This window comes from Pteropus vampyrus, unplaced genomic scaffold (assembly GCF_000151845.1).
Source record: "Pteropus vampyrus isolate Shadow unplaced genomic scaffold, Pvam_2.0 Scaffold1000000988, whole genome shotgun sequence".
In the NCBI taxonomy this organism is placed as follows: Eukaryota; Metazoa; Chordata; class Mammalia; order Chiroptera; family Pteropodidae; genus Pteropus; species Pteropus vampyrus.
The window spans coordinates 1-8,965 of NW_011915390.1; the positions used below are offsets into that span (position 1 = coordinate 1).

Below are 8,965 nucleotides of genomic sequence, written 5' to 3' on the forward strand. Positions count from 1 at the left end.
GTGCCTTCGAATCATGGAGGGGCACATGTTCCAGATTTACGATCAGTGTATCTGGGTCAGAGATGTGAAACCTTGGGTTTAAGATGCTCCCCAGCTGATTCTGTGCACGCGGCCCCATTTTGACAAAGGCGGTGGTGGAGAAGGCATCTCCTGCCACACTCTAGCCCCTCTCCCAATCGTAAGCTGAATCAGAGAGAAGCAGGTAAAGTGACCACCTTCATCTACCAGATCGAGTCCACATTCTTTGAGGCGAAGCCCCAAGGTACTCCAAGAACTGTCCTCCCCACCTCGTCTCCTATCCCTTCCCCAGGCCTTTTACAGTCATTTTCAGGCATCCAGGCTTCTTTCTGAACATGCTGTCTCTTCCCCTGGGACTGTCCTTCTGCCCCTGGAGGCCCTGACAGAGATACTAAGATCCGGTTCTAAGTTGCCTTCTCAAAGAAGCCTTGCGAAGGCTGGCTGGACAACATCTGTCACCTCTTCCCTTCCGCTCATCCACAAACCTGAAGAATGCTCATCACGCTCGTCAGCGACCATTGCTCTTAAAAGCCTGCTTCTCGCCTTCATCCTAGTTGCAAACTTATTTGAGTCTAGACACACCAGCCACACAGTAAAAGTTCAGAAAATGTTGAGAGAGAGGTTGGGGGGCGGGGGAGGGTAAATGGAGGAAGGAAGAGGAAAAAAAAAAGATCTAGTTGTGAGCTCCATGGCCCAGGGTTGAAGAGAAAGCGCTCCAGCACTGACCTGTCTGATGCCTACAAGTACAGAACTCTTGGACAAGTGACTGAGCCTCAGAGTTCTAATCTGTGCAATGGAGGAATAATGCAAGCGTCCACCTCCTAGGCTAACTGCACAGTTAAATGAGATAATCCAGGCCAAGGGATAAGAATGGAGCCTGGCAAAGATTAAACACTCACTCAGTGGTAATATCCAGAGATGACCATTATTCTGTTCTGGCTGTATCGCTCCCCACTTCCCAGGGTCCCTGACACACAGCGGCCTTCAGTAAGTTCTGAATGGACTAGACCCGAGCCAGTCTTCACACTTCCAAACCCAGCCTTCCCATGTATACACTTCAAAGCCTGTCCCAGGCATGGGGTGGGGAGGGTGCAATCTGGACTTGCTGGAGACCTGGGGAGTTCGTAGAGAGGAAGAGCATCTTGGCTTGTGAACACCACCCACTCCAGGCCTCCAGGTCAACTCGTGACTCAGCCCAGCGCGGGCCGCCTGTTTGGCGGGGATAATGACAGGGCAGCTGCTAGGGTCAGCGCTCAGTCGCTGAGAGGCCCCCTACCCTGGCCCGCCCTGGGAAAAACAAAGCTGTCGGAGGCGATGGGGCCTATCAGCCGAAACCTGGAGGTGAAAATGGGGCCCAGACCCCAATCCATGGCCAGACGCGGCCGATGAGGCCATACTCGTCGCCCCTAAGGATGAGGACATGGGCTCCCGAGCCCACTCAATCCCGGCCCAGATCTTCAACCAGGATCTCACGCCCCAAGTAGGGAACAGGAGCCCCAGGACAGTCCAGGAGCTGGAGGAGAGTGTAGAAAAGATGTTGCAGAGAAGCCCCAGAGTCCTGACCCGCAGCCTTCGGGTTTGCCCCCAGCCTCAAACCAGCTCACCACGTCCAGATCTGCCAGCCCGCCCGGCTTCTGCGTTCTGTCGCCACTGCCTGGGTCAGCTGACCCGAGGCGCCGTCCCGCCCCCCAGCCGCATGGCTCCGCCTCTTGCGCCGCGCTCCCGTCCGACTATCCCTGGGGGCGGTGCGAGCCAGCCGAGCAAACTTGGGGTACTCGGCGTTCCTGGTCTAAGCTCCCCGGCCGCCTCCCAGGCTCCTCCCCGCCACGGTGGGCGGGGCCCAGGCGCCCCAGTGCGCAGGCGCCGACCTCATGCTGCGCGCCGCGACTCGCACTGTGTGCCGCGCCGCCGCTCGCTGTGCACGACGTTCCGGGCCGCCGCAGGTTCACACCGCCGTCGCCATGTCCCTGCCGCCGCGGGTTGTCTCGGGCGCTCAAGCCCGGCCAGTCACCGTACTAGGCGCCATGGAAATGGGACGCCGCATGGACGCACCCGCCAGCGCCAAGGCCGTGCGAGCCTTCCTGGAGCGCGGCCACACCGAGCTGGACACGGCCTTCATATACAGCGACGGCCAGTCCGAGAGCATCCTGGGCGGCCTGGGGCTAGGGCTGGGCGGCGGCGACTGCAAAGGTAACGCCTGGCTCCCGCGCCCCGGCCCCTGACTTCCCCCTGCACCGTGCAGTGCTGACCCGGTCCCAGCCGTGATGCGCCGACAGCTTCGTCCCCTCTCGGGGCGCCGACCTCCACTGGCCGCCCCGCAGCTCTCTGAACCCCCAGCTCCTTAGGCCCGGAGCACACCTAGCCCCGACAGCAGGACAGTGCTTTGTCCTGACTGCTTTACCCTCCCCTTATTCCTCTGGGGGCTGCAACTCGGGAACCCCCGCGTCTTACGCGGATCTTGGTCTAGCCCTTCGCTTTCTACCCCCGTTGCTTTTTTGGTGCGCCTCTCTGAGGCACAGTTCTCCAGAACTGTGCTGTCCCCGCCTCCAGCCCAGCCAGCACGTTACCGGTTCCCAGGCGCTCTGCCTCTGCCCGTCTCCCCATTGCTCTCACTGCCCGTGCGCTCCCTGAGCAGCCTCCCTAGTAAGTGGTCATAATTTTGGTCTTTCATCCGTCCCTAGACTGCTGTGTTCGATGGACGCCAGAGTCCGGGCTTGGGGAGCAGGGATGATAGAGTGAGGAGTGGGGAGGTGTGAGAGAGGCTTTGTTGTCAGGCTTTGTTGTGAGGTTTTTGGAGGGAAAGTGACTCGGACCTATCTCCAGGGAGCTCAGTGTGGTGGGGAAGATTGAAGCCAATGATGGCAGAGAAACCCAGAAGGGGAACCACTTTGAGGTGAGGGGACGACAGGGACAAGAAGAGGCAATGGGAAAGGCTCAGAGAACAATGGAATTCGGCCTTAAAGAAGGGGTCATTAGAAGCTGAGGACACAGCTGTACCAAGACTGGGCTTGGAAATGTGAAGTGCCTGGCGTGTGGAAGTATGGCCAGTAGGCTAGCGTGGCTTAAATGGAGGATGTGTGAGTGTGGTGGGACTGTCCTTCATTAGCTGATGCCATTAGAAGTGATCAGGGGGGTGCCTGGCACATAGCGGGACCCAGTAAATGTTATTACTATTATCACTACCACACTTTGCTTCTTGATTTCCACTCTGAGGCTCTTCCTACCTCTGGGGTCCTCCTCCGATTCATAGCTTGGTGGATCCGGAGGAATAGAATGAGAACATGTATCTCAAACCTACGCTTCCTAGTTCACTTGACTCCTTCTTTTTGATAAGGAAGATTTTGCTTCTGAATTGTTTTTTCTCCTCCAACCCTTCCCTGCTTTCTTTGAGGCCAGGCTCGCACTGAGCCAAAGTCCTCAGGTTGGACGTGGAGTGAAGTCCACACTAAGTATGCAGGGGAATGGGGAAAATCTGGTTGAGAAGCTGTGGGACTTGTCCTGTCCTATCCAGGTGGTCTGATGACTCCGCTCTGAACTGCTGAGTTGCCTTTGCTAAGCATGAAAAGGGCAGAATCCATCCACTCATCAACCCAGACAACCACCATTCTTAAAGCACTTCAGGCTGCTTGCATGTCAGAACATTATCTCGTTCTCATGAGGATTGTGTCTCTTCTGTGAGTGAGAGTGCACGGTTCTGTGAGTCTAGAAGGGGAGGACAAACTGTAATTCCCTTCTGCTCATTTTACCTTCTACCTGTTTCTCAAAATGATCTCTGCCAGAGCCCCTGTTCAGGGAGATGCGTCTTCTTCCTCAGTTCTCACAGCAGCCTCTTTACTTATCTGACTATTTCCAGGCCTGCCCCCTTGAGGTCTTTCTCTGTACTGCAGCCAGAGTGCAGAACACACACCGACTGAAGTGTTTGACGGTATTTGAGAAAAAAACCCTTTGAGACTAGGTCTGTGACCCTTTTCTTGTCCCTTGTCCCACTGCTCCTACCTGGAGTTTATGATATTATAACTCAGAATTGCAGGTATGGCTTTTCACATATTCTATTGTCTTGCCTTTGACTTTGCCCTAGTTCTCACCCTCTGGAATGTGCTTCCTACCTTTCCTTGTTGACTGGGGACTCATTCTTAGAGAATCAGCTAGGGGTAGGGGGGTTGTCATCCTGTAGGAAGCATTCCCTGGAATTCCTGGGTTGGCCACACATCTCTCCTCTGGGCTCTTTTAGCTCTGGTGCTTTCCTGTGCTTCAAGTACTGTGTTGTAACTTCACCTTCTAGACTGAGGTTGAGGGCAGCGATCAAATGTGTTTAGTTTATCTCTGTGTACTTAGCCTCTGGTGCAAGGCTTGGCACAGCCAGCAGTTTGGTGACTAATAATAATTATTATGACAGCAGTGAACATTGAGAACTTACATTTAAGACATTATTTCATCCTCATGATCTCCTTATAGGAACAGTTCCATTATTATCATCCCTATTTTACAGATGACAAAACTTAAATAATTTAGTCAGGGTCACATGGCTAGTAAGTGGTTATAATAAGTCTCTTAATTGTTATATTCTCCCCCAAAAGTGAAAATTGCCACCAAGGCCAATCCCTTGGATGGGAATTCACTGAAGCTTGACAGTCTCCGGTCCCAGTTGGAGCTATCACTGAAACGATTGCAGTGCCCCCGGGTGGACCTCTTCTACCTTCACTTGCCTGACCACGGCACTCCTGTGAAAGAGACGCTGCGCGCCTGCCATCAGCTGTACCAGGAGGTGAGGGCGGCTGCTCTTCTTGGCCCGTCACTTCTCAGGAGAGTGCAGACTCCAGGGCTGTCCCAGAGCAGACAGCTAAGACAGACCCCACTCCCAGGGTCCCCACCCAGCTCTCCTCTTCCTGGTCTCCTGGGGCTGTGTTGGGTTCTGACTGCTGCCTCTTCCCTGCAGGGCAAGTTTGTGGAGTTTGGCCTCTCCAACTATGCGGCCTGGGAGGTGGCCGAGATCTGTACCCTCTGCCAGAACAACGGCTGGATCCTGCCCACAGTCTACCAGGTGCGGGCAGGGCTGCAGAGGCCTCAGTCTCCAGGGTTTTGCTGATTCTGGCTTCTCTTGGCTCCTCTGACGGCCCCCATGCCCCCTCCATAGCAGCCACTCTCCTGCTCACAGCCCTCAGATGGCTCCCAGGTGCCCTCAGGATGACTTGCAGATTCCTCAGGCCAACCAGCAGGCGCCTGCTCACTCTGACCTTGGTTCTCCTTCTGCTTGTGTGTGCACTTTGGTCCCGTCCTTCCCACTTCCTTGCTCTGCGTGTCAGCCTGGAACAGTCCTCCCCCTGTTCTGATGGCTCTTCTTCTGGAAGCCTTTCCTGATGCCCCAGTGGGGCCTCCAGTCTCCAGACCTCATCTTCATGCATTCAGCGAGTATCTGTGAGCTCCTGCTATGATCGTAGAACCCACCTTGACTGTGATTATCTGTCTCCTCTCTGTTTTGACTCAACCCTAACATCTCTTGGAGGCAGAGACCTTGCTGGACTCGCTCGTGTTTGGAAACCCAGTGTCCAGCCCACAGATATTTGCGGCACAATATCACTAGTCTGTTTCCTTTCTTTGGGCCCAGCACTGTCTCCCCATCCCCTGCCACCACTAGTGATTTTGGAAATAACTGCTGAAGTCCTGGGCAGGTTTTGACTGATGATTTTAAAAGAAGGCTGGGGTCCCTTCCCTTGATACATGCACCCCGCTCCAGCCAGCCCTTCTGTCCACAGGGTATGTACAACGCCACCAACAGGCAGGTGGAAACGGAGCTGTTCCCCTGCCTCAGGCACTTTGGACTGAGGTTCTACGCCTACAACCCTTTGGCTGGTACGGGCTGCTGCGGGCCAGGCTACCCCTGGAGGGAGTGGGCCTCCCTGGCCCTGGGAAGCAGGGAGGGGTTTGACAAGAGGCTGGGCTGTGTCCTCCATCCCTCTTGGGTACCCTCCACACCCCCTTCCCACCCCCCGCCCAGTCCAGAGCAAGCTCTGGGAGCAGTGTGGGCCAGGGGATCCAACTGCAGTCTTCCCACAGGGGGCCTGCTGACTGGCAAGTACAAATATGAGGACAAAGACAAGAAGCAACCTGTGGGCCGCTTTTTTGGAAATAAGTGGGCTGAGTTCTACAGGAATCGGTGAGCTGGGGATGGGCTGCATCAGGTGGGCAGAGTGAGGGGGTCCTCTTTATGTGAAGTGGAGAAGTTCTAGGATGCTTTCCTGGGGGCTCCAGGTCTTCCCTTGCAGCCTGGACCTGCATCTCTTGATTCCTGCAGGATTACTTAGCCCTCTGTGGGGCTTCTTGTTTTCTTGGGACTTCTGTAAGAGACTGAGGATCCTTGGACCTTATTCCAGGTCTTGCAAGTGATAGCTCTTCTCTGAGAAATGCTCATTACCTGTCAAAAGGGAACGAAAGAGCCCTGGATTGAGGCCCAGGAGGCCTGGGGCCTATGCCCTGTACTAGCTACCTCTGCTCCACTGGTAAAGGGAGGGCAGGCTTTGAGTTCTTAGGAATAAAGATGTTGCGGTCTCTGATGAAGAAGCCAGCATCCTGGGTGGTTCTGCTGCCCAGTAAAGCAGGAGACCCACTGGCAGAGAGGATACTGGCCCCTGTGCACTGTGGGGTTGAGGCAGGTGCCGTTGCCCTGGTCAGTTTGTTATCTGCAGCCCCAGTGGTACTGACCCCATGGTACTGACCCGTTTGCCACCCTTCCCACCTGCAAAGCTTCTGGAAGGAGCACCATTTCAAGGCCATTGCCCTGGTGGAGAAGGCGCTGCAGGCTGCATATGGCACCAGTGCTCCCAGCATGACCTCGGCTGCCCTTCGCTGGATGTACCACCACTCCCAGCTCCAGGTAACCCAGCTGTCCCCAGAGGCTCCGCAAATTTCTAAATTGTTTTTTCCTGTAAAATTTCTCTCTGTTCCAGTTCTCATGGGCAGTCCTACCATTGTTCCTAGTAGTTGTCTTAAGTGTCAGACTCTGTGATGAGGGCTTTATAAACATGGATTTAATTATGACTTAGGCTGATGTGCCATTTTCCCAGTTCTACGAATGAGGAAACGGGGGCTCACATAGCTATGAAGGGGGTAGAAAATTTATCAGACCCCGTTAGTCTCATTCCTGGTGGGAGTGGGGGTCTCCTTTTCTCTCTGGTGTTCCCTGACTTCCTGGCTAACATTTTTCTCCTGCTTCAGCCATATACAGTTGCATAGTGTCTGGCACGTACATAGTAGGTTCTCAGTAAATGAGAGCTAAGTCCTTTACATAATTATTTGTTCCTATAACCACACTGAAAATAGAGAAGATTGAGTCTCAGAAAGGTTAAATAACAGCCAGTTTATAGAGGTACTGCATGGCAGAACTGGCTGTGAACTCAAGTCCGTCCGAGGATGAGCAGTGTGACAGCAGATGGAAAGAAGACAGGATTTGGAGTCACATAGTTACAATTGTTGAAGGCACCCTAAGTATTTCCTAGAACAATATAGGGCATAAATAAACAGTCTCATGCCATGTCTTGGCAGAGGTGAGGCTGGGAGGGGGCGTATGCATGCCTGGAGCCACTGTGGTGTAGAACTGTGTTGACGTCTGGCCATCTCCCCTTCCAGGGAGCCCACGGGGATGCGGTTATCCTAGGCATGTCCAACCTGGAGCAGCTGGAACAGAACTTGACAGCGGCTGAGGAAGGGCCCCTGGAGCCGGCGGTCGTGCAGGCCTTTGATCAAGCCTGGCATCTGGTTGCACACGAATGTCCCAGCTACTCCTTCTAGGCTTCCATATGGCTCAGACTGCCAAAGGTTTCTTTCTTTCCCATCGCCCTTTCTGTTCTCTCGCCCTGGCCAGTCTTTGCCTTAAGCCGATTTAGCGTTGTCTTTCTTGATGGTCTGGATCCATGCATTACTTTTCTTGGTGCCCGCCTTGCTCACAGTTGCCTTCAGAATGTGTAAAGGCGTGGGCTGAGCCCTACTCAGGCATTTCCTGTCAATAAAGCAGGCACTTGACCTGGCTACAGCCCAGGCCCAGAGTGAACCCATAAACTTGTCTCCTCGACTGCTTGCAACTTGTTTCCATCCTGTCTGGGGGCCTTACTGCCAAAGGTGCAGAACCATGAGCTGGAGTTAAAAGGACAGAGGTAGTGAGTGGGTCTCCTGCTCACTGCTCTCAACTGACCTCCCAGCAGCAGAGCCGGTGGCCCTCACTCTTACACGGAATAGAAAAAGAGAGCCAAACACCCTGAAGTAGATTTTCTCTCATTTAGAATTACATCGCGAAATACTGAGACATGGAGAAATTTGGGCAGACACCTACCATTAGAGGCAATACCAAGAAGAATAAAGGCTCCAAGGATGCTGTGGAACATTTTTAACTCTCAGTTTTCCCAATTGCTTTACATTTGTTTTAGCTAAAGTCTCCTGACTTGTCACTCATAAGTTTCTTGGCCTTAGCCCAGGGCCTCCTGCTGTTAGGAGTTGGGGTACCATGGGCAGCCAGGGTCCCCATTTCCCTCAGCAAATCACTGCTCCAACTAAGAGGCACCCAGGGCTGGAGAAGAAAATAAATCCCAGGTCCAGTGGTTGCTGTTTAACCAGTCGCAGTGCAGAAAAGTCACTTGAGCCCTGAGGTTGAGGTGTGGGGGTAGGTCAAGCCACAACAGAAGTCAGCACTTGGAGCCTGCTCATCTTGAAATGATGACAGGTGCTTAATTTGGAAATCCAGACAAAACCATCAAAGACTCTGTTCTAAGAAAAGTCTCATTTGCTGTCTAGAGAGAGACACTGCAGACAAAACTATTCTCTGCAGAAAAGTCACCCTTCTTTGTCTTCATCCGTGATAAAATGGGTGCTTCCTCCAAGCACGATGGTGTTTCAGTTATCATTACACAACAAACCACCCCAAAACCGAGTTGCTTAAAATGAAAAAAATCTCCCAGAC

At 53.5% G+C, this 8,965-nt stretch overlaps 1 protein-coding gene across 1 annotated transcript; it reads left to right on the forward strand.

The window, feature by feature from the left end:
* Positions 1–1,862: 1,862 nt before the first annotated feature.
* Positions 1,863–8,075, forward strand: LOC105311160 (aflatoxin B1 aldehyde reductase member 3-like). Its single transcript, XM_011387181.2, has 7 exons — positions 1,863–2,208; positions 4,596–4,783; positions 4,955–5,059; positions 5,772–5,868; positions 6,073–6,172; positions 6,760–6,889; positions 7,642–8,075. The coding sequence occupies exons 1-7, from the start codon at positions 1,890–1,892 to the stop codon at positions 7,801–7,803; spliced, it is 1,101 nt and encodes a 366-aa protein (XP_011385483.1). The 5' UTR covers positions 1,863–1,889; the 3' UTR covers positions 7,804–8,075.
* The last annotated feature ends 890 nt before the right edge of the window (positions 8,076–8,965 follow it).